This window comes from Trachymyrmex cornetzi, unplaced genomic scaffold (assembly GCF_001594075.2).
Source record: "Trachymyrmex cornetzi isolate Tcor2-1 unplaced genomic scaffold, Tcor1.1 scaffold270, whole genome shotgun sequence".
NCBI classification, from domain to species: Eukaryota; Metazoa; Arthropoda; class Insecta; order Hymenoptera; family Formicidae; genus Trachymyrmex; species Trachymyrmex cornetzi.
This window is the reverse complement of record NW_017297377.1, coordinates 594403-614772: the sequence shown is the minus strand read 5'-3', so window position 1 is coordinate 614772 and position 20370 is coordinate 594403. Positions and strand designations below refer to the sequence as shown.

The following is a 20370-nucleotide window of genomic DNA, read 5'->3' as shown; positions in this document are numbered from 1 at the left end:
CCCCCCCCCCCCCTCCCTTTAACAACTGTCTGGATCCGCCCTTGGCAATAACAATTTTTATTCAAATATAAAGTAATAATTTTTTTATGGTACAATCGATCAGTATGATTTTTTTTAGGAATTTAAAATGTGCTTGTATGAACTTTCCGTAGTAGACAGCACATTGGAAGCACTCGGTGCGCCAAATGAATACCAACGGCTGCGTAACTGGATAATTCGAATAATAATTGGATGGATTGTATACATTTTTTGTTACACGGCTGAATTTCTTTATGTGGAATTTCCACTACCTGACGAACCAACAGATTCTGTTACAATTTATCTTACGTTTCTGGAGTTTTACCCAGAATTTGTAATTATCTTAAGTGCTCTGATTTGGGGAACTATCCTTGGGTTAGTATACAGAGTGTCCCAGAATGACCACCGAACATTTAGTGCACTGATACAGCGAACTAGACTGAGTCGAAAAGTCTTCTGCCGTTTTGCAATTACCACATTTTCTCATGTTGATAAAAAATTGTTGCCAATAATAAAATGCAATTCTAAAAAGTTAACAACAAATTCTGAAAATATTACATATAATAAAATATAAAAAGACAAGTAACAAAATTTTTATTTAATCTGACTTTGATTATTTATTAATAACGCAATTAAAATATATGTCCATAATGCATATATCTTATTTTTAATAAAAGACATTATAACTAAATGTTTTTCATTTAATTCAGATACACAAGCTCCAGATTTCATCAAGTCAATGATCGTTTACAAGTAATCTGTTCTGATCTTTTCGAAAATAATGCAGATAGAAGACAAAACAGATGTATTTTAGTGCGTCAACGGATGACGGGAGTTAAGGATTGCAAACAATATATATGGATTATAATGTAATTTTTTAAAAAGGAATACTGTTTATACATATACGAGCGCATGTATACAGTGTGTCTCATCGTGTAATATCTCAAAAAGTATTTATAAAAAATTAAAAAAAAATGTTTTTGAAAGTGGAATGGTTCATGGGGGCGATAAGGGGACGTATGTTGGTTATGTTTATTTTTTCTAGATAGAAACAACAAAAAGATGGTCATTTTTGCTTTTTTAAATGAAATTATATAATTTTTACACTATAATTCTCCTAATCATTCTGCATATATAAGTATTACGGTAGAGATATCAAAAAATCAATAATTTATGAGATATTGTATAAGAGAAACCTGAGATATAATAGTTGGTACATGGGGCACATAGATAGACATACCAGGTGTACAAGTATGAAGTGCGGATTTGAGACAACAGATGATGCACCAATGCAGTGTGTAGTATAAAGATTTGACGTATATGCCATTTTGTTGTGCCATCAACAAGTGTCAAATTAAGTGATAAATTGAAAAAGTGTTTGCATAGTATTGTTTTGCTGTGTTCAATATGTCGAAATTTGTGCCAAATAAAGAGCATTGGCGGATAGCATTAATTTTTTGTTTTCATTTGAAGAAAACTGCTGCTGAATCATACCTATTACTTCGAGAAGCTTATGGCGACTGAATTGTGATATTGTAGCCAAATATTACGACAATGTTTTATGAAATATTACAATCTTTCAAAATAATATTGCTGCAATATTTCGTGCTGTACGGATTATTTTTCATATAAATATATAAGTTTATGAATATTTATATGTGTTTATGTATATTTATACATATTCATACATGAAAAATTTTTTAACCGGATATGTATATGTAACTGTATGTATGTATATTATATATATAATCAGGTCCGGTAACTATAGTGTGGAATCGTGGAGCACTACACACCCAAAATTTAGCTTATACCCAATTTATTCACCTCTAGATAACTTTATTCAAGAGATATCTCTCAGAATACAATGGAGATATCTCCTGAATAAGGTTATCCGCAACTTACCTGGACGTGAAGAAATTGGACATTAGTGTGGAAATTCACACCAAAGGAATCCAAGAGTTAAAAATCAATCGTAAACTTATTAAAATGTAGTGTGTGCAGGATGCTTATTGATATTTGCGATGGCAGTACAACTGCGCGCATAGTAGAGATTCGACTTTTAGAGATCATTTATACTAGCCGTGTCATTTATACTAATCGTGTGCCGTATGGCGTTATATGTAAAATTTGTCTAATCACAGTCGAGCATTCCTAACTTACAAATGAATAAGGGAAATACTCGAATATGATTAATCGATTTTGCAAATTACGGCATGCGGTTACGGCCAATATAAATGAGCCCTTTCCGACTGTTAGACAGAGCGTCGCAATTTGCAACTGTAAAAAAGAGGTCGGGAACAAAGAGCATAAAATAACTAAAAAATAAAAAAGGTCGTCATTTTATACTCTTCCCTCTTTCTTTTCGTCAGTCAAATATTCCACACCTACGAGCGAGGTAAGTTGCCGGTCCTGTATATAATGTACGTATAATATGTATGCATATACATATACCTATACATAAAAATACACATTTAACTTCAACTGTGTGAAATAATTGTACATTTTGAACCGATTACAAATTACAACTATATTTTAAATCAAATTCGAGACTAAAAATACATTTTGCTTAGTACTTCTCTTACGTGTCTTTATGGGTTGATTAATTATAACAATTATGATTTATTTACAGGCACGTCCATCTACAACTCTACCTTACATCACGGAAAATAAATAAAATATTCAAAATACAAATGTTACTACTAATACTATGGAACTTTTCTGAAACTACTTCCTTCTTTATAGATATACATTGGATCATGGTTGATGTTGAAAATAGAGAAATTCAAATGTGGACATTTGAAACATTTTACGAATATTTATGGTCGTTTTTGTATTTTTTTCTGAATAACTCGGTTTTTGTTACATTAAACTACATATGTCAAACTGTTTATCGTAAGGTATAGTAGACTTAAAATATTACTAGCCATTTATAACTAGAATAATAAGCACAAGCAACAATTTCGCAATAATAAATTTATACATATCGAAGTTTTTTTCGAAATACCGCAACCTTATTTATTGGGTGCAAAATTTTCAATTTTATTACAAATTTTCATATTGTATAAAAACAATTTCAGATAAACGAGACAATAGCAATTCTTCACGAATTATCCTGTTATAATGTCGATGAGATCTTACGTGAACAGGTAAATAATTACGATGAAATGTTACACAAAATTTTAACTATTCTATGCGTAATTTTACTAGCGCTCATGGAACTTTGGACACTGGCATAAATTTGACCCAACGATTATGCAAAAAATTAAGACATTATAAAACAGCAATTGTATTATACTATTATATATTTTAAGATACTTGTGCACATATTAACATTATAGCTAAGGATATATAGACTAGAAAAATTTAAAAAATTTTTTTTATTTTATATGTCGAAAGCAAACACTTGAAATTTATCGATTATATCAATGTTCTATAAAATAAACACCATGCATTTTAGCATATACAATTGAAAATAATTTATACAACTTTTGCAATTAGTGTTATTTAGTTTACCATTAAATTTGTCTCAAATTTACTTATTAATATGGACGCGTTTACATTTTGAAAATGAAAAATTGACATATATTGGTGTTAAAAATAACGAGATATTATTTAACTTAAAGGTAAATTAAACAATACAAGGACTCTTGATGTCAAAATTAACAATAAAAATAATGAGAAGGGCATGTAAGAGTCGATTATAAAGTTCGTACAAATAAAATGTTAAAAAATTTCTTGAAATAGAGATCGACTATAGTTAAATTAAATTAAAATTAAGTCAATGATCATAACATTACATGTTTCGGCTGCTAGTTTGATCCTTCTTCAGATGTCATAAGCGAGTATAGTATAGATTAATTAACTGTAGAAAAATTATATATGCATTGTACGATGCTCGATGAGTGCTGCACTGAGTATACGAATTTGCTCGCAAACGATTGAAAGATCGATTGTTGTTGAATTCGATAATCTAGTATGATATGGAAACATGATAGATAAATTTTAGGGATTGGATTGCTCTTTTCATATCTAACGTAATTGATGTTTTATATTAATGTCTTAATTTTATGGCCATATAGAATTTATGTTAATATGTCTGAACTTTCATGAAAGTAGAGTGTAATTGATGTTTATTTAATTATTTATTTCAATTAGATTTTCCAATTTATGTTACAAATAAAACTAAAGGAAGTAAAATTTGGCATCGGACTTTTCCATTTAGGATATAATTTCCTTCACCAGGTACGTCCAATATTAATTAAAAGTAGCATATATGTAATAGAATGTGCACATATAATAGACAATAAATACTTCTGCATACAATTTTGTAAATTATAATGTCTAAATGACAACATAATATTGAAATCTCAATTAACCCTTTGAGGGGCAGTGGGTATACATCACACCTTTTTGTTCTTAGTTTTTTCCTTATTTCTGGTTTATTTTGCAGTTTGTATGCGCATATGAGTACTTTTTAGACTCTTAGGGATCTAAGTTATGCAACTTTCATGAAAAATTACGTTAATTTATTTATTTGCAGTTTTGTTATAAACAATTAATATTAAAAAATTCGTTTTTTTTCAGAATAAATTTGGCTATTCTTAAATATGATGTGCTAGATCTCTGAAAATTTTTATGCATGTACTTCCCCCCCATATCTGAAACTATTATATATATATTTTTCAGAATTTTCTGCTTGCTGGTTTTTCCGAAAAAAATTTGTGAAATTTTGATATTTTCATGCAATTTGAATGAAAAACTTCGAATTTAGAAATAGCCGCCATACTGGATCCGCCATTTTGAATTTTGTAATTCTGACATCGGAATTATTATCAGCGATCCCGAAAACCCATAGATGTCCTATGATTTTAATAATTTTTTTAGAAAAAAAATTTGTGCCTCAAATGGTTAACTGTATTTTTATATTTTTTATTGTTAAATTACATATTCAAAATTCTTTTATATTGATTGTTCTCATTTTAATATAAATATTTTTATTAAGAATAATAAAAACATATTTTTTTCAGTTCTACAGCGCAGCTTTGTCCGTCCTGATGACTTTAATATCGGTATATAATAAACCTCTCTAATGCATGAGAAAAATGGTTTTGATATTAACGTACATAATTAAATGCATTTTGGTTAAATCAAACATTTATGGTTGTATGACAAGATTCGAGATTTTACAGTTATATTGTTTGGTAGACTATATTATCTGATAAGAATTATAGCATATTATATTATAAAGATTTGTTTAATATTTTTCTCAGCTGGATTTAACTGACTAAAAATACTTCATGTAGACATAAAGTATGCAACAGTACCAGAATTCTGATGAACGTTAATCTCAGCGCACTCTAGCAGTTCAATTATTTTATTAACATTTTATTGAATAAATATGCTCGTAATATGTGCCTATATTATTTCATTAATAATAGTAATTGAATATAAAATACACAGGTATGTAGATAAAGTACCTAATTCATCATATATATGCTTCTTAATAAAACATGTATGTATTTTGTATGTAATAAAAAATAAAGTTCTAGTGTATTATTTTTAAACTTTCTGGTTTGATTTTTAATCTATTTAATCAATTCCATAGAAAAATGTTGGTAATTATAATGACATCGCGTCGATGACCTTGATCTTGACATATGTTGTTAAGATCATAACTCTGAGTGACCCCCAACAGGTTTTTGATGGTAATCGTCCTTTATTAAAAAGTTAGTAACAAAAAAGTTTGAAAAATAGTATCTTTTTTTTACTATATAATGAAACAGAAATTTTCTGCTTTAAAATATATTTTACTTTCCATGCGATTTTCCACGTTTGACTTTAACTCCATACTTAATATATAACTTGATATATGTTGTCATAATTCTGAGTGACCTTCAGCAGGTTGTAGGTGGCTCACTCCATTTCCTCCCCTTTCATATAGTAGAAAAGAGATATCATTTTTTAAACTTTTTGCAAAGGACAACAGCCACCTAAAACCTGTTGGTGATCACTCAAGGTCATAACTTTGACACTATATGTCAAGGTCAAGGTCGTCGGCGCGGTGTCTCTGAAAGTGCATAATTACCAAAATGTTTTATACGTAATTATATAAAATTATAATATAAACATTTTTGTGTACGAAATACCAGAGGTCCGGGTTCGACTGTCGGCCGAGGTAGAGGGAGGATGGTGTCGGTTGTAACAGAGAAAAGGTTTTTTTTTGCGGTTAACTAATTTATTATAAATGGAAGGAAATCTAAATTTTACAACGCGAAGGCCTTCTTTGGCATTAATTTTAACATAATAGATATTTAAAAAATTAACGAATTATAAAAAATATTTACCATTATTGGTTTTGCCGCAACTTGTTATTATTGACACCGCGGTGGTCCGACTCCAATGTGTCGATTATAACACGTAATAACTGTAAATCTATCAATATGAAAATCAATACTAATGCTAATAAGCATTAAGCAACATGGAAAAAATACAGAAAAATGATAACTGAAATCTCAAACACTGTAAGTAAAAGTATTAACTGTTGTTAATGATCAAATATTCAGTCGTTTGAACAATTAAAGCAAATGAAAAATCAGTCGTTATCTGCACAGGTTGAATGTGCAGAAGACACTCCTCACCTTCAATTTCAACGAAATTATGCTCATTCGACGTCAAAATATTAATCGTTTAAGTTTTCTTTTTCTAATCATTTAGGTTAACCATTGTTAAGTTAGGAAATCTGTCCAGGGTTGTGAGCGTTACCTCAAAAAAGTAACGCGTTATCATTACGGTTACTTTTTAAAAAAAGTAACTCGTTACCATCACTCGTTACCAATTTTAAAAAGTAACTTGTTACCGTTACCATTATACTTGAAAAGTTACGATTTGTTATTTTTTCGTTACTTTTTTTTATAATGCTAAAGTAAGTTATTATAGATTTTTAAATTATATTAGCTGATAAAAAATTAATTTATTTTACTTATTGTTAGATAATATCGTTATTTTAATGTACTCATTTTTATAAGAATGTAGATTAAACAGATAATAGATTAAATATTGTTTTTAAACATTAATGTTCCCTGGTGGAAATAAATCGATGAAATTTTTATCAATAGTTTCATGTATAATTCATTTCAGTATAATTCATAATGAAATGAGTCAAGTGATAGAGATTTCAGCGATTTTCAACGATTTCAACGATTTATTTTCATCACTATTATGTATATTTCAATATTTATTGTTCGTACCAAAAATTTACAGTATATGTTGTGACTGTATTCTTGACCGACGGCACAATTTCGTCGCTTTTCTGTAATTGCAATTCGACAGCCAATGACTCTACTTTGATACTTTAACAGTAATTCGGTAGCTACTCATTGAATTTCCGCGAATTCTCTCTGAACGTAAGTTGGGCGCCAGGCACGAGTGAGCCTGTCGCTCTTTGTTACTCTTCTCAATCTCGATTAATTATTCTCAACAATATTACAAAACAAATAGGTAATTATTCTTAATATTGCTTTACTGCGACGGACGACGACCGACTGCTCAGCCCTGCATGGACAGCGGAGGTGTGTGATTCGGAGCGTGAGTGAATCGGAAGACGAGAGAACAAATAAAAACTACTTCCTTTTAATAAGAAGAAAATGACAAATATATATTTGATATTGATAAAAGATACAATTACAAGAATTTATTCAAGTACGCAATTCACCGCGGTAAATAACTTGTCTCGGTGCGAATATGAGTTCGTTATATAGGGTAAACTCGAGTATGATGGCTATAGTTTTTTAAAATGCAAAAAACGTATATTTATTCTTGTTACTTTTTAACAACATTTGGGATATTACTTTCACTGAAGTTTAAAATAACAAATACTAGAGAAATTAAAGAGAAAATACTTAACAGAACTTTAATTTTATCAAAATATTACAAAGTATGCATTGGCCATCTTATCTGATTTTTAGGGAAAAGATGGCCATAATATTAAGAAAGATAGTCATAGTATTTATAAATAAATAGTGAAAATAAAAGTATTAATTATAGGTCACATTGCAATTTAAATACTTTTATTGTGTATGTAATGTTGATTTTATGGCAGCTTAACTGTAATTTATTAGACATTATAACAGTTTTTAACAGACACGTGCAAAACTTTGCAGATAGTCGAATGAAAAAATATTAGATAATATTTATAATATTGTTATTTTGAACAGTGTACTCATATAAAATACTGTAAATATTGATTATCTTTAAGAATGACTATAAAAATGCACTATTTATCAATTATTGGAGAAATTATGGCCTATGGCTATCTTTTCCATATGGCCATAGTACCCTAGTTTACCCTAAGCGGAAGTTATCGAGTTGCATATAGCCCAAAACAATACAAGGAACGGGAACCAGTGATTATCGCGAGAGTTATCACAAAGTCGTCATTATATGTTGTATGCATTTATTTTACTAGTAATCTATTCCACACAGTGTTTTCTAAATAAAAGGAATTATTGACCTTATTAAAGGAACAAAACAGCGTATAAGTTTGATAATTTTATATTATATTAAATGATAATAACATATAAAAATAATATCAACTCATGATTCACATTTATTACTAAAAGATGCATACGTTGAACAAAGTAATAAAAATTACTCTAATAAAATTTTTTAAATAAAATTTTCAATTCGATTAGATTTAGTGCAACAAAAAGCTCAGGAAACTCAGATGCCTCTTGATTTCTTTCGGACTAGTATCCATTTCTGCAGGCATTTAATCAAGGCATTCTACAATGTTGGTTTCTGAGTTTGACATTTCTTTTATCGCGTGCATAGTTTGCCTACGAGAAAAAAATATAACAAGTAGAACAAAGCATGGTAATGAAGTCTCTCTTAAATCTTACCTCTTGTGCCATAATAACTCAAACACAAGTACGATTATAGAGAGGAGTATTCCGTAGCCCATTATAACTAGCGCGAAATAGCATTCTGTGAAACCGATAGTGATGAATCTGGTCTGACTCGAACACACTGGTTTTCTTGTATATAAGCGATATTCCTCGCGAAATTTAAGTCCGTATTCTCGTAATTTTAGAGCTCTGAAAACATAATTTCTGAACATCGAACGTTCCGAGAATTATTACATTATGAGATTGGTTCGTACATTCACACAGTACATTCTTAGAAATAACGTTAATAAAATCTGTTTTTAAAACTATGTAACATTTTTATGTTAGACTTTAAACTTCCAGGAAGTTTTATGTAAAGGAGAGTGCTAAAAAAGTATCGATTCTGGTCCTCAAGTTACGCTTGAATAGACCTTGAAGAATTATTGTTTGAGTCAGAAGATAGAAAATAATTAACAATCGTTTATTCGAGAAATGGTGAGAACATTATGCTACCCTGGCAAAAAAAATGTTTGTACGAAAAAGTATAGAAAAACTACATAGATTGAGACAAGATCTTAGAAATTTTTAATTTTTTATAAATATTCGTAGTGGGACGTAGAGCGAGGTTTGTTTGTCTCAGAAATTCTTAGTTCTTCGTAGATATTTGTAGTGGGATAAATTGCGTTGTTTGACGGTCGAGGATTTTTAGGTTTTTCAAAGAAATAACACCGCTCTACGTCCCACTACGAATATCTATAATGAAAAATTAATAATTTCTAAGATCTTATCTCAATCTATGTAGTTTTTCGTAAAAGTTTTTCCGCCAGGATAGAATGGCTTAAATATAGTAAAAAATGACTTTTTTAACATTCTCCTTTAAATATTTGAAAACATCATGTCTACGTGAAGATAATTCGAGGTATTATTTACCCAGTTTTAAATATCTCTGAATATGGTGATTGCTTTTGTATCGCAAGAACCGGATATAAGTGATTTAGGAAATCAATCTCAGTCAAACCGCACTTCTCCTCCTCCAAATACGTGTCTTGCATCAGTTGATAAACCGTACCAATCTCACCATGGAATGCGAAAAGTTCGTTTCTTATGCGGGTTACACCTTCTTCTACAGATATCCAGTTAGCTTTGCTTCCTTTCGGCTCGATTTGCTGTTCCAGGATCGCCTTTCTAACAGGATCTCGGAAAGACTATCATTCCACAAAGAACTCTATTTTTCAATTATGTATTTTTTGCTACTAATAACTTTACACCGTAATAAGTCCAAGTATTTGATAATAAATTATATAATAAATATAATTACAAAATAAAAGTTTTCATATCATTAATTTACATAATTTTGATCTACCGACCTGGAAATAATATTTACTATATACTATATTGTGCACACCCATCTTCAAAGGACTATTTAGAAGATCCGGAAGAGTTTTGATAGAATCCGTGGTAGATTGTAACAAACCCACGATATTTGCTGTATAAGCCGCATAGAAGCTTAGCGAGGCAAACAATAACATAAGAGTAACTATTCGAGATGAAACTCTATAGGGCTCGTACGAATATCCTGCAAGAAGTACAATAATTTTATTAATTTCATGTGAAACGAAATAAAAATAATTTAATCCGTACACTTATAAAATACACAGAAAAAAAAATATTTATTTTATATATATATATATATATATATATATATATATATATATATGGTTCGTCGGAACAAAAACACAATTATTTGCTCATACGTACAAAAATCTGTATTTTCAAAGTAAAATCATTTTTTGTTTTAAAAATGAAATTACTTTCCGTAAAAAAATATTTTTTTTATTTAAAAAAATATATTGTAAATATTTCCTAAAGATAACATTACTTTACTTTTATTTAATTTGTACTTTTATTAAACATAAGTTTTATACAAGTATTTCTTCATTCTAGAAAATGTGCAATAGTAAAGAATTATTTTCTTGAATTATACCTGTTTTTAACTCTATAAGAACTATTTTTATAGTAAACTGTTTCTCTATAATAGAGTATTTTACTTATAATTAGCAATAATAATTTTTTTTTAGTATAGTAAATGTTTTGGTTTATGTATTTGCACGAGAAAGATAAAATTTTGTCGCAGAGATTTTTGAATAATATTTGTGTCGCGTTTTAATAATATTTTAAATCTACGATTATATTATAAAAAATTGTTTCTCTACCTTGTTGAGAAAATGCGCCTAAAAGAATGAAAAAATTATCGCTGACCGTTGGCTTGCTAGGATTTAGTTGAATCCAGTAGGCTGCTGATTTTGTCTTCCTACTGCGATAGTATTCCCATTTGATGGATAAATAGAGCAAACAGAAGACCAAGATAAGAAACACTGCAAGCGCTATCCAGACATTCCGTTGAAAAGGCAGAGTAAATATGTTGCTCACAGTCGATAGTAAAGGTCGCCGAAATACAAAGCGTAGGCTAAGCAGATTTTTACATAAAATATCGATAACTGCAGTATAATAAAATGGAGAAAAAATATAATAAAAGATTAAAATTATAATAACAGTTTAATCTTTTTTAATCAAGCTTACATTTGAAAGTTAAATTATAAATTTTAACTAAAGTTTTAATTCACTTCCTATCTCTTCCTAATGTTGTCATTAAAAAGGCGTAGAAAACTAATTAAGTTACGTTTTAATTTGATAAATAATAATAATCTTTTTACCTCGTATGTGTATATAATTGGATGAATTCCAAAACACCGACACGTTCCGGCACCAAAAATGTGGCAGTGCCGCCGATATCGATTTCACGTCGTTGCAACATCCCGGACATTCCGCTCCAGGAACCATTCTTGCTAAAAAATCCCCAGTTATTCGTGACTTCAAAACTTACCCTAAAGTAAAAATATGGATTTTTGAGTTAATGATTATCCTAACCAACCGAATATAACTGCCATATATATAGATATAAAATAGATGTATTTACATATATGTTATACAGTTATATAGCAGTTCTATGTTTGCTGTGATATATTTCATGATTCATCATATCTCGTGTCCATGAAAACAATAAATGTTTGGACTTTGATTGCTCACAACTTTGTTAAAAACTACCATAATTAAAAAAACGCAATTAAAAAACAGCTTTCTTAAAGCTGAAACTTTGAATGTATAATTTTGAGCTAAAAATATACAACATTACTTTTCTTCTAACTCAATAATAACTTGTTTAATGACGTTTTTTAAATTTCTATGATTATTAAAAATTATTGACAGGCCTTATAAAAAACTATTAATTTATTTAATGTTGAAAAAATATGTAGATCGGGATAAAAAAATATAGAACCTCATAAAAACATCACTTTATCTTTAATTGAATATTTTTGTAGGAATTTATATTTGTATGACTATGTTGACAAGTAAAAATTTAAAGAATTATGTCGCAATATTTACAGTTTTAGTAATAAATTTTTGTAGTTAATTAGATATAAGTATAGACACAATAATCATGTAATTTTGTCGGTTGCAATTAATAAGTAGGTATGTCATGCGTTTATTTAATTATAGTATACGAATTGCTCCATTTATGCATTTGATCATATACTGTTATATGGTTAAAAACAATGTAAAACTGTTTTTTACATATATGTATCGCCTGATCTCTTCACCCTGTATATGACCTCATTAATTAATCTCGAGCTTAAATTTATTACGTTGTTTGAAAGCATACATTCGCGATTTTAGAATTAGTAAGATAATTTATTATAAATTATCGTCATTGGATTTATTTCGTAAACATAATTCTAACAAAATATTTGGCGTTGATACGATATTGTTAAAGGTCGAACTCACGTTGCATTCATTCGATTCACTAAATGCAGTATCCAAGGATAATTAGTCTTTGTGACGGGATCTATGGTTTTATCCTTAAAGTCAGTCAAATGATTCATTGTCTCAGGATCCGTCATCTGCAATTGTAATAAAACTTGATAGAAAATATCTCTTCTATTAAAAAAAAATTGATACTTAAAATAAAGACTAATCATGGAGTTTTCATTTACTATGGACGTGGCTAATACTTTATTTGCATGTTTTGCTTTTTATCTAGTAGCAAAATGCACATATTACATTAGCTTGTCTACAAAATGTTTTAACGTTTCATTGATATTTAAATCTTAAGTGCATTTTCTTGCGTGACAATTATATACTTCAAAGTACCACTAAACAAGATTTAAGAGCTGTTTGTTGAAGATCTCTTCTTCGTGCTGATGCTACATCGAAAGTGCTCATTTGTAGACCGTTTTCAAATGTCCAGTTTCCACGATTTTCCCACATTACACCTCGTTGTGGACTTGGTCGATATATGGATAACAATTCGAGAAAATCGCCATCAAATCTTCGCGCGAGGATCACGTCGCTATCAGGATAGATATCCAAATCCTTGAAGCTTTCCAATATAGTGTCATTATATGTAAAAGTTAAATTAACGTTATCATCGTTGTCAGCCATTGTTTTCCGATCTTGAAAAAGCAGCCATTTCATCGGGGCGACAAACATCCTTTTCGAATGTGCCTGTTATTTTATATTAGATGATGATACTTTTATTTGCATATATCTTTTTGACTATATGTAATTTATTTATGACGGACATAAATATCATATATTACCTGACGTAAAATATCAATGGCGTAATCGCAATCTAAATTCAACATATACAGATTTTGATGTTCTAAGTCATTGTAAATCTTCGGATCAAGTTCCTCATAAAAATTACGAATGTTATGCATTAAGTAGTTGCTTGATAATATTCTTGATAATTTAATCGTGTCATCTGTGAAAAGATATTATATTTAATTTAATTTTGATAAATTATCTTTTGTATGTTATTTTTATTAACAAATAAAGATAGAAATTGTATTACATATATGGAAAAACGAGGTTGTTGAAGTATTTAAAAATTGAGTTAGATATAGATAAAAAAATAATTTTGTTGAAACATCAAAATAATTATATAGGAATTTTAACCATGATGAACAATGCTGCAAGAAATTTTGATATTCTGTTAATCAGTTTGCACGTCTTACATATGTAATTAATATTTTGATGGTTCAACAAAATTATTTTCGGATTTATATTTAGTTCATACAGCTTTTAAATACTTCAACAAAACCATCCTTTCCATGTATATAATGGAATTGAGAAACTCTATAAGCGCGTTGAAGATATACATATACAAATATAAATTTTAGTGAAATTATTCAACTAATTTATTTTTTTCATTATTGCCTAATCAAACAACGTAGCGAAGTAAAAAATTCTGTACTGCGGGAGAGAAAATTGATAGTTCAATATAGTGTATGTACATATATATATTGATTGTAGAATTTGTTTAACAAGATAGTCTAAAAATAGTGAAATAAATTGATAATACGTTTTTAAAGTCTCTTATATGTCAATGTTTCAAACTCATTTCGAGGCACAGTTAAATGTAGGTAAGACTTTTAATTATAGTTCATAATTGGCCAGATTTAAATTTTTATATCTAAAAAAACTGCTTGGAACAAAAAAATGACAAATACTTTTTTAACTTATTATTTCCGAGAACTGTCTTGGTGTGGTATTTTGATTCACGAATTTCACTCTGTTCATCATGTATAGGAAAGAGCATTTTTCCATTTTCTTTATTAGCGTATTTTTTGTACTGTTATATAGATATCGCTATAGTTACTATAAATTTCGAGCGCTCTCTTTTTCCTGATGCACAATCAATATATTATTAGCGTATTTTTTGTACTGTTATATAGATATCGCTATAGTTACTATAAATTTCGAGCGCTCCCTTTTTCCTGATGCACAATCAATATAGAAATTATGAATATGAAAATCTTGCCATAATTAGTGCACAGTTGTAGAAATACTCTTGAAGGTGGAAACAGAACGGGCGTCGCGTTGCCAATGAATCTTATGAGAACGTCGTCGACACGAAATGACGCAGTTACGTCATTGCCGAGTGACAGCACAAGGATACACAGGACAACGAGGATCATCCCGATCACGTTTGTCTCTCCTGACTGCGAAAAAGAATTTTCTTTGGGATCATAGAGAGAATCGATCATTTGCTCACCGTTTATTATACCATAATCTCTCGATATATCCATATTTACATGATTTGCGTAATAATTCCATATATTATAGCAAATCATTAATTCGCGAAAAAATAACGGATAATCAAAGTAACGAGCGTTATTACGACTGGTAAAATATTTCAGACTCATGATATATACGCTCGTTAACGTCTGTCAACAGATTATATACTTCGTGGGTGCTTCTTAAGACACGATTTCACCAGCTTTTCTCGTTTTTATGTGAAAGAATTTTCATCCTTCTGAATGCACTATTTGAGACGATAATAACAGTGTAAGGGATTGTAAGTTCATAAAGAAAAACAACCGAAAAAGATCTAGTTTACTCTCAATGTTGCGTATTCAGCTTTCGAAAGATTATTTTGCCTGTTTTTTTTATCGTGAAATAAAAATTTGGACTTTGAGCACCTCTGGCACATCTCTGGTACATATATCTAACGCACATGTTTGACGCACATATATTTTCGTGTTGAACACAGTAAATGCGATTATCGTATCAGACAAATTTATTTCACATTAAGCTAAATGTCATTATATTTAATTATATATGATATTAGATCGAGTTACTAATAGAGAAGTAACAAATTTTTACGAAGGTTTTATTTTGTATATTCCTGATTAATAATAGGATATGTATCGGACTAGGATAATTTATTTAACTAAATGCTGGATAAAAAAGAATTTTATTAGGAGAATATGCGTTTTTTTCAAGTTTAGTGATTTTTATCAAGTATCACACACAGATACAAAAATTGTTTTTATTTATTTCTTTAAATTGAGGAAATTTTTAATGTACATTGAGAAAAAAAATACCAATAAAATACACTAATAAAATATACTAACAAAAATATTCTAATAAAAACATATATATTAGTGAGAAGAAAGATTTTCTTCATTTTAGTAAACTATTTGTTTGCACGCAATTGCAAACGCATTTTTTTTAATAGGAAATTGTGTGCATTTATTTGAAGAAATATTTTTTTAATTTATTATTTTTATTTTAATTTATTATTATTTCCTAATTTTGAGTTAAAGATATAGCTCAAAACGGAGCCGAAACGTCCTTAAAATTTTCGTTATTCTGTAAGTTTTTGCGCAAATGATTTCTAGCGCTGACTCCTAATGTCCATCATTTTGTATATATGTATCATATTTTATGTCTATTACTCTGTTAATATGTAGTCATTCTTATAAAGCTTCGCAATAAACTAAATTAAACTAATTAAATTAAACTAATTATGATTTTCTTTTCTTCTATCTCTTTCTCTAACCCGTATTTCAGCTACTCGACATTTAAATGGCCCAGAAAAAGAGAGAAGCACGGAAAAAGAAAGAAATGAGATAGAAGTTTAGATGGCGTTACTGAGCAACTTACTTATTTCGCCGTTCGCGCATGCACACTCCATTTTGGCCAACATAAAATCAGGAGAGTTGCGCTACTGTATATAGAACTGTGCTGTGGTATAGTAGTACATATAGTACAGACTTTAAGCTACAGTGACGTACAGTATACTTGAAAATGGCAGCCGCCTTTAGAATTAAGCATGCTTTTAGATTAGGAAGACCTCTTTCAAGATTATTAAATAGAAATTTGCAGGAGAAATTAGTTTATTCACAATGCCAACGATTACCAGGTTTATCAGGTTTTTATTTTTATCGTGTCTAACAAATATTTTACTTTTACATGTTGCACACTATTGAATGTATTCTGTTTTATAGGTTTATATTATGTTTTTCTATAAATCTGTTTTTTTTTTATCTAATGCATTTTCTCAGTTGTATTTTATTGATGTCAAGCAATATAAATAATTTTTAATTTTACAGTTAGTTACAATTATGTACGACATTTGTCATCTCAACCAGAGGTTCAAACTACAGAGTATCATAACATTATAAAAGACACAGAGAAAGCTATAGGTAATATATTCGATTGAAGGACTTGCTGCAATAATAAACTAACTAACAATTTGTAAAAACGTAGTAAATAAACTCTAAAATAATGGAAAAATACCAATACTTATTATATATTTGACTATATGGTTAGCCCATTATTACAGCAAGTCTTTCAGTTGTAATTAAGATCATTATATCTGAAATTGTTTTTTAGAAAAATATAACAGGTGCAATATACTTTATTATGTGCAGGTGAGAGTGCCAAGCATGAATTTCAATCTGAGACACAAATGTTGCTACAAATTGTCGCAAAGTCTTTATATTCAGATAAGGAGGTAATAAAATATGAATTTTTTAAAAACCATTTACAGTGATTATATTACTTAATCCATTAGGTATTTGTACGTGAGCTGGTTTCAAACGCTAGTGATGCATTGGAGAAATTAAGATACCTATGTCTAAGCGATAACGAGGTTACACAAGTAGCTGGTGATAGAAGCTTAGAGATACATATTGGTACTGATAAACAAAGTCGTACTTTAACAATCCAAGATACTGGTGTGGGAATGACTAGAGAAGAATTAATAGCCAATTTAGGAACTATAGCTCGATCTGGCTCTAAGGCAAGTGAATTTATATAGTTTTTTTGGTTTATAAAATATGTATTATATATATGATCTAAAATTTTATTTAAAATAAAAATTACAGTTTCTGTAGATATCCTGAAGTGTAATTTAAAATAAAGTATGTTTGTGATATAAATATTATATATATATATATATATTTCTATTAATAGATATATACGTATTTTAGGCATTTCTAGAAAAACTGAAGGAAGAACAAAACTCTAGTGATACATCCAAAATTATTGGGCAGTTTGGAGTTGGATTTTATAGTGCCTTTATGGTTGCTGATAAAGTAGAAGTATTTACAAAATCTTTTGCAAGAGATGCAGAAGGTCTTTGTTGGATCTCAGATGGGTAATGTGTGAGAAAAAAAAATTTATTTTTCTCTATATAAATATTATCGATATTATTTATAGTAGCCATCCGTAAAATTATATAAGCAATGTTTTAATATATAGATCGGGTACATTTGAGATTTCAAATGCAGACGGTGTACAGTCAGGCACAAAGATTGTTATACACTTAAAACCGGATAGTCGAGAATTCAGTGACGAAAATACTATCAATCGTAAGTACATTAGCGATAAAGATATGTACTTATCATGTTTTACATAATTTTACAAAAAAAGTTTTAATAAAATCTACCTTCTCTTGATATATTCAGGCATTATCAACAAGTACAGTAATTTTGTCGGTAGTCCTATTTTTGTGAATGGAAAGAGAACTAATACGATTCAGGTATCATCAATTATATAACTTTCTCTCATTTGTCCTATTTTTATGTTTAATCTACCATAATTAAAGAAAGATATTTTCTTTTGCAGCCATTATGGATGTTTGACCCAAAAGATATAACACCCTTGCAACATGCGGAATTTTATCGATTCATAGGAAATTGCATTGATTCACCAAGATTTGTACTACACTATTCGACGGATGTGCCGTTGAGTATCAAAGCTCTATTATATTTCCCAGAAGAAAAGCCCGGAATGTTCGATTTGGCGAGGGACACTACCAGTGGAGTGTCGCTCTACAATCGAAAGATTCTGATTAAAAGCAAAGCGGAGAATATTTTACCAAAATGGTTACGTTTCATTAAAGGCGTAGTAGATTCGGAAGATATACCATTAAATTTAAGCCGTGAACTATTACAAAATAGCACATTGATTGGGTGAGAATAAATTTCTGATATTTGTATCATTTATTATTATATACTATATAATTATAAAGAATATAATTTTGATAGAAAATTGCGAAACGTGTTGATCGCACGTATATTAAAATTCTTAAATGAGCGATCTACGAAGCAGCCAGAAGACTATAATGAATTTTACAAAGCTTATGGTTTATTTTTAAAAGAGGGCATTGTAACTAGTAATGATCAGTCTGAAAAGGTAATTTATTGTATTTCGTATAAGTGTCAAGAAAATATGTCTATAAAAATATTTATTAATTTGTGTTTTATTGTAGGAAGATATAGGCAAACTCCTGCGTTTTGAATCGTCTGCTGCTGCCCCGGGAGAACTAGTCAGCCTGCCGCAATATTGCAGCCGTTTAGCGAAAGATCAAAAGGATATATATTATTTATCAGCGCCAAGGTATAATGACGTATACTTTAAATATCTCGTGTTAATCAATGATCTACAAAAATTATATATTATAGCCGGACTCTAGCCGAGCAGTCACCGTATTATGAATCTTTGAAAAAACGAAATATTGAAGTTTTATTCTGCTATGAGCCATATGATGAATTAGTATTAATGCATTTGAGACAGTATAAAACTAACTTTTTGACATCTGTGGAAAAAGAAATGCGAGATGATACGGAAGCAAATAAACCAGAAAATTTAGGTATATAATAAATATCACATACGTATTTATATGTATTTGTAAATTAAGACGTCAAATAAAAAAATAATTTTTGTATTCTTTGCAGGTATTATAAATAAAGATGAACTGGATAATCTTGTGAACTATATGAAGAAGATTCTCGACAAAAAAGCATACGATGTTAAAATGACGAATCGTTTGGAGTCGCATCCTTGCGTAGTAACCGTTCAGGATATGGCAAGCGCAAGACACTTTATCCGCATGCAGAGTCATCAAATGAATGAAGAAATGCGATATTCTATGCTTCAACCGCGCTTTGAGATAAACCCAAATCATCCTCTCATCAAAAAGTTGTGCAAGCTAACAACTACAGATACTGAATTAGCTGATCGTCTAATACAACAGGTATATTGTAATAAAAAGCTCTTCAAATGCTTTGATGTTTATCTTTTAAATAAGTTATCACAATATATTATGTACAATTGTAGCTATTTACCGGTGCTATGGTCGGAGCTGGACTAATTGAAGATCCACGTATATTATTGACTCCAATGAACGAATTACTTACTTTAGCATTGCAAAAATATTAAGAAAAAAAAGGATTGTATCAATATTGTTCTATGATTTAGAAATAAAAGGATATTCTTCTTTACTTTTTCTGCTTTCAATCATAGAACATTGAATGTCCCAAAATATCGTATAAAACGAATAACTTATCGAAACCAATAAGTTATTCGTTTTATTATTTAATAAAAATATATTGTTAAAACTACGAATAAAATATAACTTATTGTAGGCAAGATTGGTTTCTTTATTACAATAGGTTGTTCTTGTACAAATTAATTATAGCCTTACAATAATAACAAGTCAAGTTCCTCGTTTTCTTAAGAGATTTCGTGATATCGATATGTATTCTATTAGCAGGGCTAGATGTTATGGCGAATTTAGAAATTGTACCCATGTTTTCCATGTTTTTTTTTTCATAAC

The 20370-nt window shown here is 29.4% G+C and overlaps 2 protein-coding genes across 3 annotated transcripts; one reads left to right on the top strand and one right to left on the bottom strand.

The window, feature by feature from the left end:
- Positions 1-8785: 8785 nt before the first annotated feature.
- LOC108761883 (probable glutamate receptor) lies at positions 8786-13678 on the bottom strand. The gene is made up of 9 exons (XM_018508644.1): positions 13559-13678; positions 13110-13463; positions 12744-12859; positions 11615-11785; positions 11114-11367; positions 10268-10476; positions 9831-10105; positions 8916-9110; positions 8786-8852 (listed from the first exon to the last, which is right to left on the bottom strand). The coding sequence occupies exons 1-9, from the start codon at positions 13676-13678 to the stop codon at positions 8786-8788; spliced, it is 1761 nt and encodes a 586-aa protein (XP_018364146.1).
- A 2858-nt stretch (positions 13679-16536) lies between these two features.
- Positions 16537-20060, top strand: Trap1 (TNF receptor associated protein 1). 2 transcript variants are annotated; one of them, XM_018508657.1, is made up of 13 exons: positions 16537-16668; positions 16859-16951; positions 17180-17262; positions 17323-17550; positions 17741-17907; positions 18012-18121; positions 18218-18291; positions 18378-18724; positions 18800-18947; positions 19024-19151; positions 19217-19404; positions 19490-19788; positions 19872-20060. In XM_018508657.1, exons 1-13 carry the CDS (start codon positions 16554-16556, stop codon positions 19971-19973), a joined length of 2082 nt encoding a protein of 693 aa, XP_018364159.1. In that variant the 5' UTR covers positions 16537-16553; the 3' UTR covers positions 19974-20060. The 2 variants fall into 2 exon arrangements, with proteins under 2 accessions (XP_018364159.1, XP_018364158.1); XM_018508656.1 differs by having other exon boundaries at positions 16537-16677.
- The last annotated feature ends 310 nt before the right edge of the window (positions 20061-20370 follow it).

Coding starts and splice junctions, on each gene's coding strand:
- LOC108761883 (XM_018508644.1), bottom strand. CDS start 13,678: ATGCATAACATTCGTAATTTTTATGAGGAACTTGATCCGAAGATTTAC. Junction 11,786..12,743: donor GTGAATCGAATGAATGCAAC/GTGAGTTCGACC, acceptor TTTTTACTTTAG/GGTAAGTTTTGAAGTCACGA. Junction 8,853..8,915: donor GAGTTATTATGGCACAAGAG/GTAAGATTTAAG, acceptor TTTTTCTCGTAG/GCAAACTATGCACGCGATAA.
- Trap1 (XM_018508656.1), top strand. CDS start 16,554: ATGGCAGCCGCCTTTAGAATTAAGCATGCTTTTAGATTAGGAAGACCT. Junction 17,551..17,740: donor TAGCTCGATCTGGCTCTAAG/GCAAGTGAATTT, acceptor TACGTATTTTAG/GCATTTCTAGAAAAACTGAA. Junction 18,292..18,377: donor AGAGAACTAATACGATTCAG/GTATCATCAATT, acceptor TTTCTTTTGCAG/CCATTATGGATGTTTGACCC.